A 27,036-nucleotide genomic window follows, 5' to 3' on the forward strand; every position below is an offset into this window, starting at 1 on the left:
CAACCTTGATTACTTAGCAGATCTTATTAAAGCCAGAGTGCGGTGGGGTATTTTAACAAGCCGCCAGTTAAGCTGAGGAGTAACTTTAATTCTGCCTGGCACGAACACACACACACACACACACACACACACACACACACACACACACACACACACACACACACACACACACACACACACACACACTGTTGGCAGTTCTGAGCGATATCTGGGTGCTGATCTATCGGCTCATGTGATGTTAACTCTTGTTTCTGCAGCTGTGAATGCCCTGTCTTGGTTTATGTGAGATAGAGCACTCTACTTTCTCTTAAAGTACACATTGATTCCCCCTCCAGGCAGACATTGGCCTTGGAAGTGGTTTAGGCTAGTGTAGACAGACAGATTGGTCCCTTCAACTAAACATTGATGTTCATTAGCCTGATCATCTGTAACACAACGACGGGCCAGTACTGGGTCTCTTTGTCAATATGGGCTCTGGTCATTATGGAGTTGTAACTGTGTCACTTTTTGATGTGTAGATATTTGCACATGTTTTGGGTCTTTTTTTTAGGCTATGGTTGTTTTTGGAGCAGTAGTATAGCTAATGATGCAGTGTTGTGTAATATTTAGTTCAGACTTGGAAGGGGTGGGTGGGGGTCTCAGCTTGTTGACGGATTTAGCTGTGGAGGCAAACGGCACGACTGCTCATTACTGCTCATACACTGTGTGTGTGTGTGTGTGTGTGTTAGTGCTGAGCGATTCTTTTTGAGGTCGGTTCTGTTTCGATTTTTTGGGGGGCCATTAAATGCACTATGCATTATGCATTATGTGGGTTGAATGCTATAATACAGAATAAAACAATTCATAAAAGTCCCATGATGGTAGTGACGAGGGCTGTGGCGGTCATGACATTTTGTCAGCTGGTGATTGTCAAGGAAATAACTGCCGGCCTCACGGTAATTGACCGTTAATTAACATAAACACATTTAGCATCTCCTGGCTTCCACGCATAGCTTACAAGCCACTGATGCAGACATTTGAACATCTACATTTTAAAAGTCTAATACATACATGTAATATAACCTACACCATCACAATAAACCCATTATTTATTTTAGACAGGTCTAAAGAAACATGATATGAAGAAAATGTAGTCTATTTCAGAAGAACAGAATAGCATACTCTGAGTTGTCCTCATGTTAGGTCCTGATCTGGGAATGATATATAGCTGTGGACTATGCTAGTTCATTTAGTAGACAAGATTTGCTTGGTATTCCGTTGCATTATTTTATAATATGAAGAATACAATTGAACATATCTGATTAAAATAGAAAGGATGATTTGAGGGAGCGTGCACATGCAGCTATTCTGTGTTGAGTAGTTAACAAGTATATGCTTAATTTAGTTATTTATGTAACTTTAGTTGTGATACAAATGTTGGGCTATATGTTTTGATTTTTAAAACATTCTAAGGCTACATGAAGCAAATCAAATTATGGTTTAAAAAAAGTTGCATTAAAGGCATGAGCTCATTCTTTGTTGTTTTTTTCACAGGCTGTACACACTTTATCAGTCTCTCTTTCACAATTTGACAAGTACTTGATAATGCCTCAAATTTCCTGGCTGCATCCCCTTTGTGTGGCCGTAATGCTCCCCCCCCAAAAAAAAATCCATGCCTTTTGTGGCCAGTGGGCGTTGTTCCCTTGGGCTGAATTTAGTAATTATAATTCCCTTCTCCCGGCTGCGTGCGAAGCACCTCTCACTCACATGGCTCTCCGTCACATGATCGTGTCTTTTGCATAGACTACAAGTGAAGACAGACACATCGGGAACACACCTGGACAAGTCCTTATCCAATTACGAGGCGCGTATTGAAGATATTGGAAAAACTGTCCACATTTACTTTTTGTCAGCCAAAAAGATGAGTAGACCTAACGAACAGCAACAACACTGGCCTATGTCAATCTACTATTCCCCATAGTACAAAAGTTGACCTATTATATTCTGTACAACAACAAAAAATATTCCAACATTGTCTGGGACAGTTGTGGGATGCGATAGATCCCAAATTAATACAACCACTAGCATAAAAAAACTGTTTTATTAAGCAAGGAGCCTGACATAACAGAGCAGAGCGTTTAGCTTAAAATGTTGATAAACTATTAGGCTTTCTTCACATTATAAGCGCAGCACTGTGCACATGTTAGTAGGATATAAATACGAATCTTCCATTAGCAGGAAAACACCATTCTCAAAAGTTACCACAAATGCGATTGTGCATGTAATCTTTTTATTACTAAGGTGTATTTTTATGGTGAAAATGATCTTCCCCTGCCTATAGAAAACTGATGGGACCCTCCTCTTTTTAATAGAGGCCATTTTCTCACGCAATTGAGTAGCCTATAGAAATGTTGCGCAACATGAGCTCATGGGCTCTCATGAAGTGTTTGATTAGATTTTCCATTACATTTGCATTGATGCCACAGGGATTAGAGGGAAAATAGAGTGCTGAGTACCAGGCAGTTAGCTAGTTTAGTAGGCTACTAATGACCAGCAGCAGCATCAGAGCTTTGAGAAGCCTAATTACCGTGACTAAATGGTCACGTGGAATTTGACTGCGTTCATGACTCGTGACCATCTGTGCAGCGGTAATACGGTCACCGTAACAGCCCTAGTAGTGACTGCCCATTATTGCTTATCACTTATTAATCATCATTTATTCACATTCATTTACTTTAATAAAATATTTCAGTTGCGTATATTACATTTGTTTTTGTTTCATTCCAAGTCATCATCTCATCTTTATAGTGCTGTTGCCTATGCTGTCTGACAAAATCACTATTTTAGTAGTTCTTCAAAATAATAAGGCATATTTTATGACTTCTGAATTCCAACTATCAATCTTTTAGATTGTGTACTTTCAGGTAGAGATACCTTGAAGCAACTGCTTTCTATCCCTCTCAATCGCAAGTTCTCTCTTCGGCCGTGTTCTTTAGGATCAAAACCACGATGTATCATGGGTCAATTGTGACTGACTGATCTACAAATAATGAGTGTTATTTATAATGCAAGGTGATTTGTAGATTAGTCAGTCGGCAGTCGCCTGCAGTCCTTTTGCTGCTCTTGAACACAGCCTCCACACAGACTGGACAAGTAGGCGCGTGCAATGGATTAGTAGTAAATTACCACACTTTCTGCACTGAACTATGTAGTATATTGGCTTGTTTCGAAAATGCAGCTCCCTACTATATCTCACAGTTCAGGCTTTATCTGATTTATCTCGAGAGAAACTGCCCATTGAGCAGAAAGAAAAAAAACTGAAATGGACTTTAAAAAATTGAACTGACATTGGTCAAAGAGTTGTTTAAAAAACGAAAAATACAAATGTTGGTTAATCGTTCAGCACTAGTGTGTGTGTCTGTGTGTGTGAGTGTGCATTGAGCAGTTTGGGTCTCTCAGAATGCCAGCTCAGTCGAGTTCATGCCTAACACAGCGGACACAAAGACAGTTAATGCACACATGAGCATACAAAGAAGTCTCACACTGGCCTTACTCACACACGTGGCCTTTAGTTTGAAGGATACAGGCTCTGACATGTTTGTGTTGCATTGGAGGTACACCCACTCAAATACAAAGGGTTACTGATTGCCTCTGAGAAAACATAGGTAAACATACACACACAGATACAGAGCTACTGGGGCTTCTTCCATCCTCATCGAGGAGCGCTGAGGTGGACTGAAGCGGTTTCTGAATTGGTCTAAAGTAGGGCTGTGACGATACCAGTATCGCAATATTTTGTCCATGGCAAAAATGAAAACGCGAAGCAGATTCTTTGTTCCTTAAGAAACCCGCTGTATGTAAAATATTGTGTGCTTGAAAATAAATAAATGTGACTCTGGATGACATCATTTCTTTAGTGGACTGAAGCAGTCTGGAGTCACCAAATAGTCTGTAGCGGTCAGAATGATGCAGGCCTGGCTCAATAGCTCATGGTCCTATGGAATCATAGCCTAACATGCGTGCCTGAATTGGTGTGTGTGTCTTTCTCTTTGTGTAAGAGAGAGAGAGACCAGAGGGGAAAACGATTAGCGAGAGGGTGGGGAGTGATAGAACAAGCATGCACACACACCGTCCTACTCTACTCCCTCGCTCACTGTGTTTGTTGGTCCTGGTTATATAAGTGGCAGAACCTCTAGAAGCACAGGCATGCGCATGTTAACACCATTGATAATGTTTCTCTAGATTGAACTTCAGCCCAGTTTGTGTTTGCAGTAGAGTGTGTGTTGTGGTTCAGTTTGTGCTTGCAGTAGATTGTGTGCTGTGGTTCAGTTTGTGCTTGCACTAGAGTGTGTGTTGTGGTTCAATTTGTGCTTGCAGTAGAGTGTGTGTTGTGGTTCAGTTTGTGCTTGCACTAGAGTGTGTGTTGTGGTTCAGTTTGTGCTTGCAGTAGAGTGTGTGTTGTGGTTCAATTTGTGCTTGCAGTAGAGTGAGTGTTGTGGTTCAGTTTGTGCTTGCACTAGAGTGTGTGTTGTGATTCAGTTTGTGCTTGCAGTAGAGTGTGTGTTGTGGTTCAGTTTGTGCTTGCAGTAGAGTGTGTGTTGTGGTTCAGTTTGTGCTTGCAGTAGAGTGTGTGTTGTTTTTCAGTTTGTGTTTGCAGTAGAGTGTGTGTTGTGGTTCAGTTTGTGCTTGCAGTAGAGTGTGTGTTGTGGTTCAGTTTGTGCTTGCAGTAGAGTGTGTGTTGTGGTTCAGTTTGTGCTTGCAGTAGAGTGTGTGTTGTGGTTCTTGCTAGCGCCTCCAACCTCCTCTGTCACCCTGGTTTAGTGCTGGGTCCATCTCCCCCTAACCCTCTTTTCTTGTGTAAGTGCGTATGCGTCTAACCTCTGCTGCTTCTGGGCCTGACAGACTGGGTAAATGCCAGCCAACACAGAGCCCAGAGCTGGAGAGAGGATTTTGCCATTGGAGGCAGTTATAATTCTGAGGATCCTTTAGTTTAGTCTCGCAGGGTCTCCTTAGCCAACGTAACTTTTCACTAAGGCTTTTCTAGTCAGGAGCATAGTGGGTGGTTGTCCTTGGGATTTGTTGGCCTATATAACCTGGACTGGTTATGGTTTGACACCTAAGCCAGGGCAAATATCCCTTTCACCTACAATAACACACAGACACAAGGCTTACCCCATGGGACTTCCGCCATTCCCATGTTCACCAAATCCCTTTCATCCTGGAATTATATTGTTCCTAAAGCGAGGTCAGCTCAGCTCCCACATGGAAGCTATCAGAAAGCCTGTGACTCACCATGTACATGTGCTTGTGTGGTGTGTGCAGTGTGAGCGTGCATGTCAGTTACTGCATGCCAGTAACGAGGATACTGGTTCTCCTCCACGTGTGTGCCTGACCCAGGGTTGTTTCTGTTGTAAAACCCCAGTTTGACTGTTTCTATGGACCTAGATTACTGCACCATGGGCCTAATCACACAGATAATATACTTAGATTACTCCACCTTGGGCCTGATCACACATATAATATCCCTAGATTACTGGCATGGACCTGATCACACAGAGAATATACTTAGATTACTTCCATGGGCCTGAACACACAGCATATACCTAGATTACTGCCATGGGCCCGATCACACAGAATATACCTAGATTACTGCCATGGGCCTGATCACACAGAATATACCTAGATTACTGGCATGGACCTGATCACACAGAATATACCTAGATTACTGCCATGGGCCGGATCACACAGAATATACCTAGATTACTGCCATGGACTTGATCACACAGCATATACCTAGATTACTGCCATGGGCCTGATCACACAGAATATACCTAGATTACTGGCATAGACCTGATCACACAGAATATACCTAGATTACTGCCATGGGCCCGACCACACAGAATATACTTAGATTACTGCCATGGGCCTGATCACACAGAATATACCTAGATTACTGCCATGGGCCTGATCACACCGAATATACCTCGATTACTGCCATGGGCCTGATCACACAGAGAATATACTAAGATTGCTGCCATGGTCCTGATCACACAGAATATACCTAGATTACTGCCATGGGCCGACCACACAGAATATACTTAGATTACTGCCATGGGCCTGATCACACAGAATATACCTAGATTACTGGCATGGGCCGGATCACACAGAATATACCTAGATTACTGCCATTGGCCGGATCACACAGAATATTCCTAGATTACTGGCATGGACCTGATCACACAGAATATACCTAGATTACTGTCATGGGCCTGATCACACAGAATATACCTAGATTACTCCAGCATGAGCCTGGATCAGAGCAGCAGTTTTTTACAGCTCAGGGTTCCACAAGTTCAAGTCTCCTGTCAAATACTCTCTCACAACCAGCTAGCAGGCAAGGCTTTTCACATACTCTGAGCCTGGTGCCATTATAGTCCCTAGTTCCTTAAGAACTTTAGGTATACTCTGAGCCCTGTACCGTTAGGATACCTTGAACCTACAATGTCTGATGCCCCAGGACAACTCTCCATGGCATAAGTAAAGGAGACTGATTGATAGTGATCTGTGTTGGATCGATAACTATCCTCCAGCCATCAAGTATGTAGAACTCTGACTGTTGTGTTGAGACAGAGTTCAGATAAATCCCTGTCGGTAGACTAAATCTGAATGTATTCTGCTGTGTGTGTGTGTGTGTGTGTGTGTGTGTGTGTGTGTGTGTGTGTGTGTGTGTGTGTGTGTGTGTGTGTGTGTGTGTGTGTGTGTGTGTGTGTGTGTGTGTGTGTGTGCGTGTGTGTGTGTGTGTATGTGTGTGTGTGTGTATCTCTGTGTGCACTTTTGAGGGGAATGCAGATGGAAAGAGGGCCAAAAACACAGAAAATAAACAACAAGCACAGAGGAATATAAAAACCCCTCCAGAGATATTTGACTTTTCAGAATGCTCTCAACCCCATTCTACTGAAGCAAACTAATTAAAGCATTTGCAGCCCACAGCAACAACACTGTCTCCAGTCTGCAGTGGCTGGGGGGCTCCAGAGGGAGAGAGAAGCTGTCTACAGTACATAACACAAAGTTCAGATCCAAAACATAGAGATTTTATTAAAGACTCCATTCAACCAGTCTAACCCAGGAATACGCCACTGGGAAGAGAAAACAGAACAATCGTCTCCAAACCACATCAGCATGTGTGTGAGGGCCCCTGGCCCCCTGCCCCAGTGCTGTCTGTCTCCAGATTTACATTTTACATTTAAGTCATTTAGCAGACGCTCTTATCCAGAGCGACTTACAAATTGGTGAATTCACCTTCTGACATCCAGTGGAACAGCCACTTTACAATAGTGCATCTAAGTCATTAAGGGGGGGTGGTGAGAAGGATTACTTATCCTATCCTAGGTATTCCTTGAAGAGGTGGGGTTTCAGGTGTCTCCGGAAGGTGGTGATTGACTCCGCTGTCCTGGCGTCGTGAGGGAGTTTGTTCCACCATTGGGGGGCCAGACCAGCGAACAGTTTTGACTGGGCTGAGCGGGAACTGTACTTCCTCAATGGTAGGGAGGCGAGCAGGCCAGAGGTGGATGAACGCAGTGCCCTTGCTTGGGTGTAGGGCCTGATCAGAGCCTGGAGGTACTGCGGTGCCGTTCCCCTCACAGCTCCGTAGGCAAGCACCATGGTCTTGTAGCGGATGCGAGCTTCAACTGGAAGCCAGTGGAGAGAGCGGAGGAGCGGGGTGACGTGAGAGAACTTGGGAAGGTTGAACACCAGACGGGCTGCGGCGTTCTGGATGAGTTGTAGGGGTTTAATGGCACAGGCAGGGAGCCCAGCCAACAGCGAGTTGCAGTAATCCAGACGGGAGATGACAAGTGCCTGGATTAGGACCTGCGCCGCTTCCTGTGTGAGGCAGGGTCGTACTCTGCGGATGTTGTAGAGCATGAACCTACAGGAACGGGCCACCGCCATGATGTTGGTTGAGAACGACAGGGTGTTGTCCAGGATCACGCCAAGGTTCTTAGCGCTCTGGGAGGAGGACACAATGGAGTTGTCAACCGTGATGGCGAGATCATGGAACGGGCAGTCCTTCCCCGGGAGGAAGAGCAGCTCCGTCTTGCCGAGGTTCAGCTTGAGGTGGTGATCCGTCATCCACACTGATATGTCTGCCAGACATGCAGAGATGCGATTCGCCACCTGGTCATCAGAAGGGGGAAAGGAGAAGATTAATTGTGTGTCGTCTGCATAGCAATGATAGGAGAGACCATGTGAGGTTATGACAGAGCCAAGTGACTTGGTGTATAGCGAGAATAGGAGAGGGCCTAGAACAGAGCCCTGGGGGACACCAGTGGTGAGAGCGCGTGGCGAGGAAACAGATTCTCGCCACGCCACCTGGTAGGAGCGACCTGTCAGGTAGGACGCAATCCAAGCGTGGGCCGCGCCGGAGATGCCCAACTCGGAGAGGGTGGAGAGGAGGATCTGATGGTTCACAGTATCGAAGGCAGCCGATAGGTCTAGAAGGATGAGAGCAGAGGAGAGAGAGTTAGCTTTAGCAGTGCGGAGCGCCTCCGTGATGCAGAGAAGAGCAGTCTCAGTTGAATGACTAGTCTTGAAACCTGACTGATTTGGATCAAGAAGGTCATTCTGAGAGAGATAGAGGGAGAGCTGGCCAAGGACGGCACGTTCAAGAGTTTTGGAGAGAAAAGAAAGAAGGGATACTGGTCTGTAGTTGTTGACATCGGAGGGATCGAGTGTAGGTTTCTTCAGAAGGGGTGCAACTCTCGCTCTCTTGAAGACGGAAGGGACGTAGCCAGCGGTCAGGGATGAGTTGATGAGCGAGGTGAGGTAAGGGAGAAGGTCCCCGGAAATGGTCTGGAGGAGAGAGGAGGGGATAGGGTCGAGCGGGCAGGTTGTTGGGCGGCCGGCCGTCACAAGAAGCGAGATTTCATCTGGAGAGAGAGGGGAGAAAGAGGTCAGAGCACAGGGTAGGGCAGTGTGAGCAGAACCAGCGGTGTCGTTTGACTTAGCAAACGAGGATCGGATGTCGTCGACCTTCTTTTCAAAATGGTTGACGAAGTCATCTGCAGAGAGGGAGGAGGGGGGGAGGGGGAGGAGGATTCAGAAGGGAGGAGAAGGTGGCAAAGAGCTTCCTAGGGTTAGAGGCAGATGCTTGGAATTTAGAGTGGTAGAAAGTGGCTTTAGCAGCAGAGACAGAGGAGGAAAATGTAGAGAGGAGGGAGTGAAAGGATGCCAGGTCCGCAGGGAGGCGAGTTTTCCTCCATTTCCGCTCGGCTGCCCGGAGCTCTGTTCTGTGAGCTCGCAATGAGTCATCGAGCCACGGAGCGGGAGGGGAGGACCGAGCCGGCCTGGAGGATAGGGGACATAGAGAGTCAAAGGATGCAGAAAGGGAAGAGAGGAGGGTTGAGGAGGCAGAGTCAGGAGAAAGGTTGGAGAAGGTATGAGCAGAGGGAAGAGATGAAAGGATGGAAGAGGAAAGAGTAGCGGGGGAGAGAGAGCGAAGGTTGGGACGGCGCGATACCATCCGAGTAGGGGCAGTGTGGGAAGTGTTGGATGAGAGCGAGAGGGAAAAGGATACAAGGTAGTGGTCGGAGACTTGGAGGGGAGTTGCAGTGAGGTTAGTGGAAGAACAGCATCTAGTAAAGATGAGGTCGAGCGTATTGCCTGCCTTGTGAGTAGGGGGGAAGGTGAGAGGGTGAGGTCAAAAGAGGAGAGGAGTGGAAAGAAGGAGGCAGAGAGGAATGAGTCAAAGGTAGACGTGGGGAGGTTAAAGTCGCCCAGGACTGTGAGAGGTGAGCCGTCCTCAGGAAAGGAGCTTATCAAGGCATCAAGCTCATTGATGAACTCTCCGAGGGAACCTGGAGGGCGATAAATGATAAGAATGTTAAGCTTGAAAGGGCTGGTAACTGTGACAGCATGGAATTCAAAGGAGGCGATAGATAGATGGGTAAGGGGGAGAGAGAGAATGACCACTTGGGAGAGATGAGGATCCCGGTGCCACCACCCCGCTGACCAGAAGCTCTCGGGGTGTGCGAGAACACGTGGGCGGACGAAGAGAGAGCAGTAGGAGTAGCAGTGTTATCTGTGGTGATCCATGTTTCCGTCAGTGCCAGGAAGTCGAGGGACTGGAGGGAGGCATAGGCTGAGATGAACTCTGCCTTGTTGGCCGCAGATCGGCAGTTCCAGAGGCTACCGGAGACCAGGAACTCCACGTGGGTCGTGCGCGCTGGGACCACCAGATTAGGGTGGCCGCGGCCACGCGGTGTGGAGCGTTTGTATGGTCTGTGCAGAGAGGAGAGAACAGGGATAGATAGACACATAGTTAACAGGGTACAGAAGAGGCTACGCTAATGCAAAGGAGATTGGAATGACAAGTGGACTACACGTCTCGAATGTTCAGAAAGTTAAGCTTACGTAGCAAGAATCTTATTGACTAAAATGATTGAAATGAAACAGTACTGCTGGAGTAGGCTAGCTGGTAGTGGCTGCGATGTTGACACTACACTAATCAAGTCGTTCCGTCGAGTGTAATAGTTTCTACAGTGCTGCTATTCGGGGGCTAGCTGGCTAGCTAGCAAGGTTGATTGCGTTCCGTTACTTAAAAGAACGACAATAGCTGGCTGGCTAACCTAGAAAATCGCTCTAGGCTACCCCTAAGCCCAGCACCAAGCCCAGCACCAAGCCCACCCCTAAGCCCAGCACCAAGCCCAGCACCAAGCCTAGTCAGCCTCCTTTGGAAGATCACCTGATAAAAGATCAGTTATAAAGCTAACAGGCTTTGGTGAAGTGCATGGGCCCCGTAAACCACAGGAGCGTCTATTCACTTCACCAAAGCCTGTTAGCTTTATAACTGATCTTTTATCAGGTGATCTTCCAAAGGAGGCTGACTAGGCTTGGTGCTGGGCTTGGTGCTGGGCTTAGGGGTGGGCTTGGTGCTGGGCTTGGTGCTGGGCTTAGGGGTGGGCTTGGTGCTGGGCTTAGGGGTGGGCTTGGTGCTGGGCTTGGTGCTGGGCTTAGGGGTGGGCTTGGTGCTGGGCTTGGTGCTGGGCTTAGGGGTGGGCTTGGTGCTGGGCTTGGTGCTGGGCTTGGTGCTTGGCTTAGGGGTGGGCTTGGTGCTGGGCTTGGTGCTGGGCTTGGTGCTGGGCTTAGGGGTGGGCTTGGTGCTGGGCTTGGTGCTGGGCTTAGGGGTGGGCTTGGTGCTGGACTTGGTGCTGGGCTTGGTGCTGGGCTTAGGGGTGGGCTTGGTGCTGGGCTTAGGGGTGGGCTTGGTGCTGGGCTTGGTGCTGGGCTTACGGGTGGGCTTGGTGCTGGGCTTGGTGCTGGGTTTAGGGGTGGGCTTGGTGCTGGGCTTAGGGGTGGGCTTGGTGCTGGGCTTAGGGGTGGGTTTGGTGCTGGGCTTGGTGCTGGGCTTGGGGCTGGGCTTGGTGCTGGGCTTAGGGGTGGGCTTGGTGCTGGGCTTAGGGGTGGGCTTGGTGCTGGGCTTGGTGCTGGGCTTACGGGTGGGCTTGGTGCTGGGCTTGGTGCTGGGTTTAGGGGTGGGCTTGGTGCTGGGCTTAGGGGTGGGCTTGGTGCTGGGCTTAGGGGTGGGTTTGGTGCTGGGCTTGGTGCTGGGCTTGGGGCTGGGCTTGTTGCTGGGCTTGGGGCTGGGCTTGTTGCTGGGCTTGGGGCTGGGCTTGGTGCTGGGATTGGGGCTGGGCTTGGGGCTGGGACTAGGGCTTGGTTTGGTGCTGGGCTTGGTGCTGGGCTTGGTGCTGGGCTTGGGGCTGGGCTTGGGGCTGGGCTTGGTGCTGGGCTTCGTGCTGGGCTTGGGGCTGGGCTTGGTGCTGGGCTTGGGGCTGGGCTTGTGGCTGGGATTGGGGCTTGGCTTGGTGCTAGGCTTGGTGCTGGGCTTGTTGCTGGGCTTGGGGCTGGGCTTGTTGCTGGGCTTGGGGCTGGGCTTGGTGCTGGGCTTGGGGCTGGGCTTGGGGCTGGGATTGGGGCTTGGCTTGGTGCTGGGCTTGGTGCTGGGCTTGTTGCTGGGCTTGGGGCTGGGCTCGGTGCTGGGCTTGGGGCTGGTCTTGGTGCTGGGATTGGGGCTGGGCTTGGGGCTGGGACTAGGGCTTGGTTTGGTGCTGGGCTTGGTGCTGGGCTTGGTGCTGGGCTTGGGGCTGGGCTTGGGGCTGGGCTTGGTGCTGGGCTTGGTGCTGGGCTTGGGGCTGGGCTTGGTGCTGGGCTTGGGGCTGGGCTTGTGGCTGGGATTGGGGCTTGGCTTGGTGCTAGGCTTGGTGCTGGGCTTGTTGCTGGGCTTGGGGCTGGGCTTGGTGCTGGGCTTGGGGCTGGGCTTGGTGCTGGGATTGGGGCTGGGCTTGGGGCTGGGATTAGGGCTTGGCTTGGTGCTGGGCTTGGTGCTGGGCTTGGTGCTGGGCTTGTTGCTGGGCTTGGGGCTGGGCTTGGGGCTGGACTCGGTGCTGGGCTTGGTGCTGGGCTTGGTGCTGGGATTGGGGCTGGGCTTGGGGCTGGGATTGGGGCTTGGCTTTGTGCTGGGCTTGGTGCTGGGCTTGTTGCTGGGCTTGGGGCTGGGCTTGGGGATGGACTTGGTTCTGGGATTGGGGCTGGGATTGGGGCTTGGCTTGGTGCTGGGCTTGGGGCTGGGCTTGGGACTGGGATTGGGGCTTTGCTTGGGGCTGGGTTTGGTTCTAGAAAGTGGGCCAAGCTCTACTTCTCTACAGCAGGCTCTGCAGCTCTGGTGCTGCTGACTTCAAAGCTGCTAACTACAGGCAAGGAATGCAGCCCCAACACAGTAGAGGGTTGATGGAGGGGGGAGAAGGAGAAGGAGAAGGCTGGATGGGGTGTGTAGAGGGTAGAAGGAGATAGATGGAGGGGTTTGAGATAGAAATGTAGGGGTGTTTGTTTGGGGGGACCCCCAGTCCTGGGTGGGGCGCATGGTAGAGGGGGGGTGACAGAGATGGATGAGAGTGTAGTAGCTGTGACAGCAGGACACAACCTCACACTCACCCAGAACAGGGGGAGACCGGCTCTATCTGATAAACATAGGGGAGGTACGTGGGAGACAGGGGGAGGTAAGGGGGAGACAAGGGAGGCCTCTGTAGCTCTGATTGTCTGCTGTGTGATTTCTGACAGGACTGTTATTAATTAGTAGTCCAGTGAGGCTGCAGGGCTTGTGAATCCTCCTCTGCCTGTATTGCCCCTGTGAGGCCTGCATTTCTGGAACGTGGATGTCTGGTTTATAGAGAAATGTTGAGGTAAGCAACCAGCAGGAAATATTGCTTAGCGATGTCTGTTTTAGGTTGGCACTTCAACAACCATTAATCAGAATATGCAGCAGGGTTACAGATGGAGAGCTGAGAGCAGAAGTAACATTCTACAGTACTGTATCCCTCAGCTGGCAATGTCAAACCCCACTTCCAACTCACTGCAGTTTGAGATATGTGCGTGTGTGTCCTTGTCCTTGCTGTGAGAACTGTGCTGGTTGTATTGTTTGTCTCCTAAATCTTTAAATGAGGTCTGTAGGTAACGCTCCACTGGGATCTGTGTGTGAAAAGAACGTAGGCAGTGAGGTGGAGCCATGGGAGAGAGGGAGAAAGAGAAAGACATGATGACCTCCATGGTGAGAGGACGCGTCTCTCCGTGTGACAGTGTGGTGGTGTCACACACCCCACTCTGTCCAATCAGCAGGCGGGGGAAAATGTCACCGTCACGCTGAATTGTGGAGGAAGGGACAGATCACAGAATAAACGAGAGGAGAGACCTTTCCTTTTGTCTCCACCAGCCGGAAAACAAGTACGACCCAAGGATGCAGTTAGTTCCTCAGTACATGCATCACTCTGGGGAGAGCAGTGTGTGTGTGTGAGGGTGTGGGGGTGTGCGTGTCCTCAGCTGATTAAAGCTGGTCAAGCCTCAGTGATCAGGCCTTTAGCCGTCTCTCCAGTCTGAATGCCAAACACAACAGAGCATGCCCAGACCAGCCATGTGTGGAGACTGGTCAACTGGAGGAAAAAGGAATGAAGGAGGAGAGATCTGGGGAAGAGGGGATGGAGGTGGAGAGATCTGGGGGAAGAGGGGGTGGAGGTGGAGAGATCTGGGGAAGAGGGGATGGAGGTGGAGAGATCTGGGGGAAGAGGGGGTGGAGGTGGAGAGATCTGGGGAAGACGGGATGGAGGTGGAGAGATCTGGGGAAGACGGGATGGAGGTGGAGAGATCTGGGGAAGACGGGATGGAGGTGGAGAGATCTGGGGAAGAGGGGGTGGAGGTGGAGAGATCTGGGGAAGAGGGGGTGGAGGTGGAGAGATCTGGGGAAGACGGGATGGAGGTGGAGAGATCTGGGGAAGAGGGGGTGGAGGTGGAGAGATCTGGGGAAGAGGGGGTGGAGGTGGAGAGATCTGGGGAAGAGGGGGTGGAGGTGGAGAGATCTGGGGAAGACGGGATGGAGGTGGAGAGATCTGGGGAAGACGGGATGGAGGTGGAGAGATCTGGGGAAGAGGGGGTGGAGGTGGAGAGATCTGGGGAAGAGGGGTGGAGGTGGAGAGATCTGGGGAAGAGGGGGTGGAGGTGGAGAGATCTGGGGAAGAGGGGGTGGAGGTGGAGAGATCTGGGGAAGAGGGGATGGAGGTGGAGAGATCTGGGGAAGAGGGGGTGGAGGTGGAGAGATCTGGGGAAGAGGGGGTGGAGGTGGAGAGATCTGGGGAAGAGGGGATGGAGGTGGAGAGATCTGGGGAAGAGGGGATGGAGGTGGAGAGATCTGGGGAAGAGGGTGTGGAGGTGGAGAGATCTGGGGAAGAGGGGGTGGAGGTGGAGAGATCTGGGGAAGAGGGGGTGGAGGTGGAGAGATCTGGGGAAGAGGGGATGAAGGAGGAGAGATCTGGGGGAAAAGGGATGAAGGAGGAGAGATCTGGGGGAAAGGGGATGAAGGAGGAGAGATCTGGGGGAAAAGGGATGAAGGAGGAGAGATCTGGGGGAAAGGGGATGAAGGAGGAGAGATCTGGGGGAAAAGGGATGAAGGTGGAGAGATCTGGGGAAGAGGGATGAAGGAGGAGAGATCTGGGGGAAAAGGGATGAAGGAGGAGAGATCTGGGGGAAAAGGGATGGAGGGATGGTGGAGGAGAGACAAGAACCACACTCTCTCTCTCTGAGTCAGAAACAACATGACTGTGTTCAGTAAGAATAAATGAGAGACAAAGCTTTGAAACTGAAAATAAAATGGAATGTTCTGGATAACCTCAGGTATCGTCACCTAATGAACATAACCCTGGACTAGAGGTAATTAACATAACCCTGGACTAGAGGTAATTAACATAACCCTGGACTAGAGGTAATTAACATAACCCTGGACTAGAGGTAATTAACATAACCCTGGACGAGAGGTAATTAACATAACCCTGGACTAGAGGTAATGAACATAACCCTGGACTAGAGGTAATGAACATAACCCTGGACTAGAGGTAATTAACATAACCCTGGACTAAAGGTCTTCTAAGTAGAGATTTAGTGGTTATTTTAGATCTATTTCTTGGTAGATCCTCTTCAGAATTAAGCTGTTTCACGTCCCTCTCTATTCAGTCCTCCCCTTCTTCCTTCCTTCTATCTCTCCATCTCTCCTGGACCTAGAGCAAAAAGTTGTGACATGGCTCTATACAGCAGCTCTGCCTTTGTGACTATCACCCCACGATTGACCCTGAGATCTATACCTTCTCTCTTACACAGTCATACACAATGTCTCTCCATCTGTTGTCTTTCTGTGTGGGTATCTTTCTATTACTCTCTCTCTCTCTCTCTCTCTCTCTGTCTCTCTCTCTCTCTCTCTCTCTCTCTCTCTCTCTCTCTCTCTCTCTCTCTCTCTCTCTCTCTCTCTCTTCTCTCTCTCTTCTCTCTCTCTCTCTCTCTCTCTCTCTCTTCTCTCTCTCTCTCTCTCTCTCTCTCTCTCTCTCTCTCTCTCTCTCTCTCTCTCTCTCTCTCTCTCTCTCTCTCTCTCTCTCTCTCTCTCTCTCTCCCTCTCTCTCTCTCTCTCTCTCTCTCTCTCTCTCTCTCTCTCTCTCGCTCTCTCTCTCTCTCTCTCTCTGTCTCTCTGTCTCTCTCTCTCTCTCTCTCTCTCTCTCTCGCTCTCTCTCTCTCTCTCTCTCTGTCCCTCGCTGTCTCTCTCTGTCTCTCTCTCTCTCTCTGTCTCTCTCTCTCTCCCTCTCTCTCTCTCTCTCTCTTGTCTGTGAAGTGTCTGGCAGTTATAGAGGGGCATAGGAGGCCAACCTTTAAAGGTTGAGATGATGCACAGATGAGCACTGACCTTTAACAGCGGACACTGTATGTGAGATGGGTCCATACGACACACAACTGAGGGTGAGGGGGCAGAAATGGAGAACTAAATGCCAGGGAGGAATGTCCAAGAGGAATTCTTCCACCCCCAGATGCATTTTCACCAAGTCCAGGGTGGAAGGCGTTTGTCAAGGGGAGAGAAGTGTAGGCCACTCCCTGGTCTAACAGATCCTCTCTTCCCTACTTCAATCCTCCTTTCAAATGAATTGCTTCACCTTTTCATTCCTGCCGCACTGTTGCTCCTCTTGTGTGTACTGGTGTGTGTAGCTATCGTGGTATGTGTGTGTGTGTGTGTGTTCTTGTCTCATGTCATATTGCGTTGTTATGGTGACAGCTCGTTGACAGGGTAATTGGTGTAGGTGGTGTTGATGACTCTGCAGTCTTAACGAGGAAGCTCCAATTCATCCATTGATTTACATTTAAATAGGACCTAAAAGGTTACAGCCTGCTAACTATCATCTGTATGTACTTACCATGCTACTGTCTGATTGACAGGGGGAGAACGGTAACACAGCACCGGGGAGGGGAACGGCACACACACACAGACTGGGCAGAAATAGGTCAGCTAGAACAACAGCCTCAGCTAGGGCACACACACACGCGCACGCACACACACACACACACACACACGCACACACACGCACACACACACACACACACACACACACACACACACACACACACACACACACACACACACACACACACACACACACACACACACACACACACACACACACCAGGGAGATAGTTCAAGATTGACGTCGAAATTGGACATCTACCCGTGTTCTGATGTCGGGAATTGCCTTCAAAACCGGCCACTAGGGACAACAGTGAGCGCTATTACCATCAAGTGGGCTTGCATTTTGCTAGAACAATATTCGCCAACCTTTTCTGAGTCAAGATCACTTTCTGAGTCCAAAAGCAAGCCGAGATCTAACTGCTCAGATGTTTTTTTAAACATCACATAGTCATAAGCCTATGCAACATTAACCTATTAAAAACAGTTCTGTAGCAATGAGGTTTGTGCAGTAGGTTATAGGCCCAATACATTATCACTGTATATCGGCTATTCTTGAATTGCCCTGCCAGTGTTGTTCTTCTCAGACCACTTTGAAATTATATTTGTAGATCATTGTAGGAATATCATCACACTGGTAGTAGATCATTTGTTGTATAACATGTGAGGCAGCGCTGAGTGAGCATAATAATTTGTTTTAAAAAATGTACTGGACTGATTGTCAGTCTGAGGGGAGGGAAAGAGCAGGTGAGGCTGGCTCTCACCCGACTCACCATCCCTCTGCTCTCCCTCCTCTGAGAAAAGGGGACATAGTCTTCCAGCTGATGGCGAAACTCGTTGCACCGCATTATTTCTGCCTCATGCACCAATTCCTGTTGTTACTCCTACAACCAGAGAAAGTGAAATATTCCTTGATATAAAAAAAGACCCAAGCCGCTAATAATAACAACGCAAGCTTATCGAAACACTCTGCTTTACTCATTCATTGCAGCTGCATTGCTGGTTTTAGTGTGGGTGGAAGTAGGGAGAATGCACCTTTTATGGCTAATAAAGGTGTTGAACAAAGTGTTGACAGTACTGAATAACAACTTCAACCTGATCTTACAGCTCTTTGCTGTATTCATTAAATCTCTTTTTAGTCATGGTTTTACAATTTTTGAAATCTCACAGTATCAACTTTTCTGTGCGTTTGAGGGTTCTTTTTACAGCCTATGGCTCAAGGACACTTTGCAGACAGTAATCTGAGCAGTGAAGGCTCCTCGGAGGAGGAAGGGGAGGACCATCCTCATCAGTGAATAAAACAAAAGTTGAAACGTTAAAGTTATCCTTTTTAGATAAAACTGCACTAAATATATTCACATGTCACCAAATAATTTCTTAAAACACACTGTTTTGCAATGAAGGTCTACAGTAGCCTCAACAGTACTCTGTAGGGGAGCGCCATGGTGTAGCCGGAGGACAGTTAGCTTCTGTCCTCTGTCCTCATCTGGGTACATTAACAAAACCTAAGAGGCTCATGGTTCTCACCCCCTTCCATAGACTTGATTATGTAATTATGACAATTTCTGGAGGACGTCCTCCAACCTATCAGAGCTCTTGCAGCAAGAACTGACAAAGGATCAGAGAATTAATCTAGCACTGCAGTGCATAAAAGGTGGTGAGCAGTTTACTCAAAGTGAGAGAAACACAATAGTTCAACAGTTTTGAACAAATACATTTATTCCAAAATTAAGGAGAAGCAAGAGAGAGCTAGCTATATTTCGTAGTATAGTTTTTTTTCACTTTCACTTAGCTGGAGTCTAAAGCAGCTAGCTAGTTTAGCCTACTCAAACACCAGGCTCAAACAGAAAGGGATGCTATGTTAGCTAGCTGGCTATGGCTATCCAACATTCAAACTCTTCCACGTCAAGGTAATCTTTTGTTTTATAAATGTATTGCCACTGGGGCCCACCGGTGTAACTGCTAAACTTCTTGTTGCTTAATGTACGTTGTACAGCATGATTGTAGCGGGTTTAGTAATGCGTTAGTTCTAGTAGCTATGTTGACTATGAGGTGACAATGATGTAGGCTGTGTGTCGCGGTTAGCGGTCATGATATAAATGTTTGGCTTGGGAAGGTGTGTTGTGCACTGAAGTCCACAAGCAGAGGAGAAAAGGTGAGAGGAGAAGAGCGCATAGATAGATGCGAGAAGGAAATATATATATATACAGTACGAGCTGTTTGTATGTGGCTGTTATGAAAGTGAACTGTGTTTGAGTGTGATCAGCCAATTTTGTTGAAAAACATTTCTTAAATGGAAGCAAACGAAACAAAACTGGAATCAACATACCTGCATTTGTCCAATAGAAACTCTTGTTTGCAAATGTTGGACTGATGATTACACACTAGATCAGCTAGATGCAGGCAAGAGAGTGCAAGGCAGGCAGTATTAAATGTGGCACTGTCTGTTCAAATCAAATCAAATCCAATTGATTTATATAGCCCTTCGTACATCAGCTGATATCTCAAAGTGCTGTACAGAAACCCAGCCTAAAACCCCAAACAGCAAGCAATGCATGTGTAGAAGCACGGTGGCTCGGAACAACTCCCTAGAAAGGCCAAAACCTAGGAAGAAACCTAGAGAGGAACCAGGCTATGTGGGGTGGCCAGTCCTCTTCTGGCTGTGCCGGGTGGAGATTATAACAGAACATGGCCAAGATGTTCAAATGTTACCTTGATTACTCAAAATTCTCTCAACGTTGTAAACGTTCATTCATAGGCTAGGTTGTAAAAACCTCACGTAGTAGCCTCAACCTATCAATGTTACTTTGAGCTGGTGGGTGAATGGAATATAAATGACAGTCATCCTCCCTCATCTTAAACGGCACTGACCACCACTGAGTCCTCGTTATTCTTATTGTGTTACTTTTATTATTACTTTTTATTTTAGTCTACTTGGTAAATATGTTCTTCTTGAACTGCACTGTTGGTTAAGGGCTTGTAAGTAAGCATTTCACTGTAAAGTCTACACCTGTTGTATTCAGCATTTCACTGTAAAGTCTACACCTGTTGTATTCAGCATTTCACTGTAAAGTCTACACCTGTTGTATTCAGCATTTCACTGTAAAGTCTACACCTGTTGTATTCGGCGCATGTGACAAATACATGATTTGATTTTGATTTGATTTGAATCTGAGCTATCTGATTGGCCAGTGGTAGGCCTATAGGTGCACTTCATTTGCTCTCTGGCCCTGCCTGGTAGGTGGAGTTCTACCTTCAGACACATGAAATGGTTCAAAATGGGAACACTTTGTCTTCCCAGCACCAGGTCTGCTGAATGAAGTGCACCTACCGACAACAGAACGAAACAACAAAAAGACATGAGAATGCAAGGCTTCATCGTAGTTTCTACAGAAAGAGATGGACTGCTTGGTGACCGCTGGGCTAGAGTTTTGTGGATGGGGATGGTGAGTGGGGGTCATCCCATGACTCTGGGTCAGAAGGGTGTGTGTTCAATCCCAGTCGTGGACACTTTAACCTTAACCTTTACATTAAACATTCGAGTTTGTGTCCACTACTATGGCCTGTGTGTTTGACAGTGTATCGATATACATGGCCCGCTCTACAGCAGTGTCCAGGCTGGAAGTTATCTCATCTTCAGGAGGTGTGTTTGACAGTGTATCGATATACATGGCCCGCTCTACAGCAGTGTCCAGGCTGGAAGTTATCTCATCTTCAGGAGGTGTGTTTGACAGTGTATCGATATACATGGCCCGCTCTACAGCAGTGTCCAGGCTGGAAGTTATCTCATCTTCAGGAGGTGTGTTTGACAGTGTATCGATATACATGGCCCGCTCTACAGCAGTGTCCAGGCTGGAAGTTATCTCATCTTCAGGAGGTGTGTTTGACAGTGTATCGATATACATGGCCCGCTCTACAGCAGTGTCCAGGCTGGAAGTTATCTCATCTTCAGGAGGTGTGTTTGACAGTGTATCGATATACATGGCCCGCTCTACAGCAGTGTCCAGGCTGGAAGTTATCTCATCTTCAGGAGGTGTGTTTGACAGTGTATCGATATACATGGCCCGCTCTACAGCAGTGTCCAGGCTGGAAGTTATCTCATCTTCAGGAGGTGTGTTTGACAGTGTATCGATATACATGGCCCGCTCTACAGCAGTGTCCAGGCTGGAAGTTATCTCATCTTCAGGAGGTGTGTTTGACAGTGTATCGATATACATGGCCCGCTCTACAGCAGTGTCCAGGCTGGAAGTTATCTCATCTTCAGGAGGTGTGTTTGACAGTGTATCGATATACATGGCCCGCTCTACAGCAGTGTCCAGGCTGGAAGTTATCTCATCTTCAGGAGGTGTGTTTGACAGTGTATCGATATACATGGCCCGCTCTACAGCAGTGTCCAGGCTGGAAGTTATCTCATCTTCAGGAGGTGTGTTTGACAGTGTATCGATATACATGGCCCGCTCTACAGCAGTGTCCAGGCTGGAAGTTATCTCATCTTCAGGAGGTGTGTTTGACAGTGTATCGATATACATGGCCCGCTCTACAGCAGTGTCCAGGCTGGAAGTTATCTCATCTTCAGGAGGTGTGTTTGACAGTGTATCGATATACATGGCCCGCTCTACAGCAGTGTCCAGGCTGGAAGTTATCTCATCTTCAGGAGGTGTGTTTGACAGTGTATCGATATACATGGCCCGCTCTACAGCAGTGTCCAGGCTGGAAGTTATCTCATCTTCAGGAGGTGTGTTTGACAGTGTATCGATATACATGGCCCGCTCTACAGCAGTGTCCAGGCTGGAAGTTATCTCATCTTCAGGAGGTGTGTTTGACAATGTATCGATATACATGGCCCGCTCTACAGCAGTGTCCAGGCTGGAAGTTATCTCATCTTCAGGAGGTGTGTTTGACAGTGTATCGATATACATGGCCCGCTCTACAGCAGTGTCCAGGCTGGAAGTTATCTCATCTTCAGGAGGTGTGTTTGACAGTGTATCGATATACATGGCCCGCTCTACAGCAGTGTCCAGGCTGGAAGTTATCTCATCTTCAGGAGGTGTGTTTGACAGTGTATCGATATACATGGCCCGCTCTACAGCAGTGTCCAGGCTGGAAGTTATCTCATCTTCAGGAGGTGTGTTTGACAATGTATCGATATACATGGCCCGCTCTACAGCAGTGTCCAGGCTGGAAGTTATCTCATCTTCAGGAGGTGTGTTTGACAGTGTATCGATATACATGGCCCGCTCTACAGCAGTGTCCAGGCTGGAAGTTATCTCATCTTCAGGAGGTGTGTTTGACAGTGTATCGATATACATGGCCCGCTCTACAGCAGTGTCCAGGCTGGAAGTTATCTCATCTTCAGGAGGTGTGTTTGACAATGTATCGATATACATGGCCCGCTCTACAGCAGTGTCCAGGCTGGAAGTTATCTCATCTTCAGGAGGTGTGTTTGACAGTGTATCGATATACATGGCCCGCTCTACAGCAGTGTCCAGGCTGGAAGTTATCTCATCTTCAGGAGGTGTGTTTGACAGTGTATCGATATACATGGCCCGCTCTACAGCAGTGTCCAGGCTGGAAGTTATCTCATCTTCAGGAGGTGTGTTTGACAGTGTATCGATATACATGGCCCGCTCTACAGCAGTGTCCAGGCTGGAAGTTATCTCATCTTCAGGAGGTGTGTTTGACAGTGTATCGATATACATGGCCCGCTCTACAGCAGTGTCCAGGCTGGAAGTTATCTCATCTTCAGGAGGTGTGTTTGACAGTGTATCGATATACATGGCCCGCTCTACAGCAGTGTCCAGGCTGGAAGTTATCTCATCTTCAGGAGGTGTGTTTGACAGTGTATCGATATACATGGCCCGCTCTACAGCAGTGTCCAGGCTGGAAGTTATCTCATCTTCAGGAGGTGTGTTTGACAGTGTATCGATATACATGGCCCGCTCTACAGCAGTGTCCAGGCTGGAAGTTATCTCATCTTCAGGAGGTGTGTTTGACAGTGTATCGATATACATGGCCCGCTCTACAGCAGTGTCCAGGCTGGAAGTTATCTCATCTTCAGGAGGTGTGTTTGACAGTGTATCGATATACATGGCCCGCTCTACAGCAGTGTCCAGGCTGGAAGTTATCTCATCTTCAGGAGGTGTGTTTGGTCCCTTTCTAAATCCTCCCTGAGTGCTGAGGACAGTGGTGCTGTGATGTGATGCTGGCTCCATACTGGGGATCAATGGTGATTATCACCAACACTTATCCTCTCTTCGCTTTTCTTCTCACTGACACGCAGCAAATAATTGTCTGCAGGTGTTTGAACAATAACACAGTGTAAATGAGCTAATTAAAATGATGCCTCCCTCCGTGTGGGTGGGTGGTAAGGTTAGGGATTAGTCAATGGGGAAAGTCAGGAATACTTCAATAGAAAAACACAAAGCCAACAGTTCTGCTAAGTGAGCTGTGCCGTGTTGTAATGATGCCATCTATCACTCCACTAGGGATATGGCATTTCTAAAATTGATCTTAACATTTTAACTGCATTTTTTTCATTGTTTAAACGATAAGAGAAAATCGTAAAATGACTTGAATTCACAATTCAGATATGAACCTGCCTATGACCACTAGGGGGCAATGCAGTTCAATCTATCAATGTACTGCAGTTCTGGCTACTTACCAGATGGCACTCGCCTTACTATTGTCGCCCACTCAGCAACGGTGGTAGTTAACGCCGTTTTAGGTTTTCTGCTGTGTCTCTCCTCCATGTGTCAGTACATGTGACTTCATGTCCCACGTCCCATTAATGTGATGGCTTGTTGCAGTGATGTATGACAGCGTGTTCATAGACCTCCAACAATCTGTTGTTAACGCCCCTTATGGTGTTTGAGGGCTCACGCTTGCAGAGCAATTTCTCCATCCAGGCCGTCACGGTTTTTCCATATTGCATCTTATAGTCTGGTTCTAGATATGTGTTCAGGCATCAAGGCAGTGAAGACAACATCCTCGACCATTGACGATGGCTGCATATCAGCTACAATCATTTCTCTAATCAGCACTGTGATTTTCTCGCTCGGTCCCTTATCACAAGGGACTGCTGCCAGCAACGGGTTGAGTCACGGTGCCTCCCTTTCAGAAGGTTACGCATTCCACCTGTACTGCCACAGTTCGCATTTATTTCACCACCTTCTCATTTAACTTCTAAAAGTATTGCCATTCAGGACTTTGCTGTCACTTCCCTGTCTCAGTCTCTGGCATTTTTCAACTGTTAACGACGATGATGTTTGACATCCGTGGCAAATAACTAATGTTACAGGATTGTTGTTGTTTAAACATGTTCCCTTTGTGATGATGACTCCGACCTGTTTGTTAGTGGTAGTTTTGTGATAACTGCACTGTGATCAAAATGTTGTAGTTTTTTTTTGCTACATATATTTCGGTAAGGGTTAGGGTTAGGTTTTTTTTTTTTCATGTTAATGATCCCAATGTAATTTAAACTTTCACACCCCTACACTCCACTCCTCCATCAGCCACACTGGAGCCATTAATGTACCATTTATTTATGGCTCTATAAAAACATTAAAGAAGAGGAGAACAGTCTCACTGGCACGAGAACATGAGTTATGGGAAAGGGGGAAAGATTGGAAGGGAGAAAAGAGGCAGGCTGTTGTGCCATGTGGAACATACCAAACCGTAGCATTCCTGTTTTCCTATTGAGGGAGCGAGTAGAGCAGTAACCCACAGTTCTGACCTCTACATTGGAGTGTGTAACATAGCTCTGCTACTGAACTATGAAATCTACAGCCATTTGCCTGTTCAACTCTATAGTTCTATCGTTGGACTGTATAAGCTGTTCTAGTTGGGTTTTCCCAGGTTCAGGAAGCACAACGTTCTCTGACAGGGTTCTCTGGTTCTGTGGGAGCCACTAAAGGGAGGCCCCTCTCTCTCATTGTCCAGCTGGCAGGGGTGCTGTAGTGGGTTTGTGTGTTTGGTTGTGTTTGTGTCCGATTGTGTGTATGTGTGTATGTGTGTGTGTGTGTGTGTGTGTGTGTGTGTGTGTGTGTGTGTGTGTGTGTGTGTGTGTGTGTGTGTGTGTGTGTGTGTGTGTGTGTGTGTGTGTGTGTGTGTGTGTGTGTGTGTGTGTGTTTTGCACGCTCATGGGGCCAGAGCGAATCACCATGTGTGGACCCAGTAGGGGGACATTCCAGTTGCCCCATGCTTTCCTCAGCCCATTCATCCAGTGCTCAGCTTGACTGTAACAGTATTGTCCTCAGCTCCAGCCTCTTCCCTGCTGGCCCCTAACCCATCAGCCCCACAGCCTCCTCCGTACTAGCCCCTAACCCATCAGCCCCACAGCCTCCTCTGTACTAGCCCCTAACCCATCAGCCCCACAGCCTCCTCTGTACTAGCCCCTAACCCATCAGCCCTACAGCCTCCTCCGTACTAGCCCCTAACCCATCAGCCCCACAGCCTCCTCTGTACTAGCCCCTAACCCATCAGCCCCACAGCCTCCTCTGTACTAGCCCCTAACCCATCAGCCCTACAGCCTCCTCCGTACTAGCCCCTAACCCATCAGCCCCACAGCCTCCTCTGTACTAGCCCCTAACCCATCAGCCCCACAGCCTCCTCTGTACTAGCCCCTAACCCATCAGCCCTACAGCCTCCTCCGTACTAGCCCCTAACCCATCAGCCCCACAGCCTCCTCCGTACTAGCCCCTAACCCATCAGCCCCACAGCCTCCTCTGTACTAGCCCCTAACCCATCAGCCCCACAGCCTCCTCTGTACTAGCCCCTAACCCATCAGCCCTACAGCCTCCTCCGTACTAGCCCCTAACCCATCAGCCCCACAGCCTCCTCTGTACTAGCCCCTAACCCATCAGCCCCACAGCCTCCTCTGTACTAGCCCCTAACCCATCAGCCCCACAGCCTCCTCTGTACTAGCCCCTAACCCATCAGCCCCACAGCCTCCTCTGTACTAGCCCCTAACCCATCAGCCCCACAGCCTCCTCTGTACTAGCCCCTAACCCATCAGCCCTACAGCCTCCTCCGTACTAGCCCCTAACCCATCAGCCCCACAGCCTCCTCTGTACTAGCCCCTAACCCATCAGCCCTACAGCCTCCTCCGTACTAGCCCCTAACCCATCAGCCCTACAGCCTCCTCTGTACTAGCCCCTAACCCATCAGCCCTACAGCCTCCTCTGTACTAGCCCCTAACCCATCAGCCCTACAGCCTCCTCTGTACTAGCCCCTAACCCATCAGCCCCACAGCCTCCTCTGTACTAGCCCCTAACCCATCAGCCCCACAGCCTCCTCTGTACTAGCCCCTAACCCATCAGCCCCACAGCCTCCTCTGTACTAGCCCCTAACCCATCAGCCCCACAGCCTCCTCTGTACTAGCCCCTAACCCATCAGCCCCACAGCCTCCTCTGTACTAGCCCCTAACCCATCAGCCCCACAGCCTCTGTTCTAGTCCCTAACCCATCAGCCCTACAGCCTCCTCTGTACTAACCCCTAACCCATCAGCCCTACAGCCTCCTCTGTACTAGCCCCTAACCCATCAGCCCTACAGCCTCCTCTGTACTAGTCCCTAACCCATCAGCCCTACAGCCTCCTCCGTACTAGCCCCTAACCCATCAGCCCTACAGCCTCCTCTGTACTAGCCCCTAACCCATCAGCCCTACAGCCTCCTCTGTACTAGTCCCTAACCCATCAGCCCTACAGCCTCCTCCGTACTAGCCCCTAACCCATCAGCCCTACAGCCTCCTCTGTACTAGCCCCTAACCCATCAGCCCTACAGCCTCCTCCGTACTAGCCCCTAACCCATCAGCCCTACAGCCTCCTCCGTACTAGCCCCTAACCCATCAGCCCTACAGCCCATCAACCCTTCGGGCCTCCTCCCTACTCCCGCTAACCCAGCCATTAGTTCCCTGTCACCTTCCAGGGCAGGGGCTATGGTCTAGGAGAGAGGGGATGAGGAACGGGGAAGAGAGTGAGCGTGAGGAGACCAGTCAAGTCTCTCTCCCAGGGCTAGGCCTCCCCTGGTTATGTGGTGGTTGACATTGCAGCAGCATGTAGTGTGAGGTGTAGAGGAACACACATCTCCACTTAACACCTGGTGTTGTGTTGAGTTGTTACTTGAATTTAACACTCTGATTCAGTTACATGTTGAATAGTTTGGTAGGATTGAAGTTTAGTGTTTTCTCCTCTCTCTCTTCTTTTTAGTCTCTCTCTCTCTCTCTCTCTCTCTCTCTCTTTCT

At 48.8% G+C, this 27,036-nt stretch overlaps 2 protein-coding genes across 3 annotated transcripts in view; one reads left to right on the forward strand and one right to left on the reverse strand.

Annotated features, from left to right (window-relative positions):
* The window catches only part of LOC135519197 (ephrin type-A receptor 3-like), a 169,026-nt gene that overhangs the window by 24,700 nt on the left and 117,290 nt on the right, over positions 1-27,036 (forward strand). The window lies entirely within an intron of this gene.
* On the reverse strand, positions 7,359-13,795 carry LOC135521201 (cell surface glycoprotein 1-like). Its single transcript, XM_064947130.1, has 6 exons — positions 13,790-13,795; positions 13,576-13,674; positions 12,970-12,995; positions 10,827-12,650; positions 10,652-10,706; positions 7,359-7,647 (listed from the first exon to the last, which is right to left on the reverse strand). The coding sequence occupies exons 1-6, from the start codon at positions 13,793-13,795 to the stop codon at positions 7,360-7,362; spliced, it is 2,298 nt and encodes a 765-aa protein (XP_064803202.1). The 3' UTR covers position 7,359.

Source organism: Oncorhynchus masou, chromosome 29, assembly GCF_036934945.1.
Source record: "Oncorhynchus masou masou isolate Uvic2021 chromosome 29, UVic_Omas_1.1, whole genome shotgun sequence".
NCBI classification, from domain to species: Eukaryota; Metazoa; Chordata; class Actinopteri; order Salmoniformes; family Salmonidae; genus Oncorhynchus; species Oncorhynchus masou.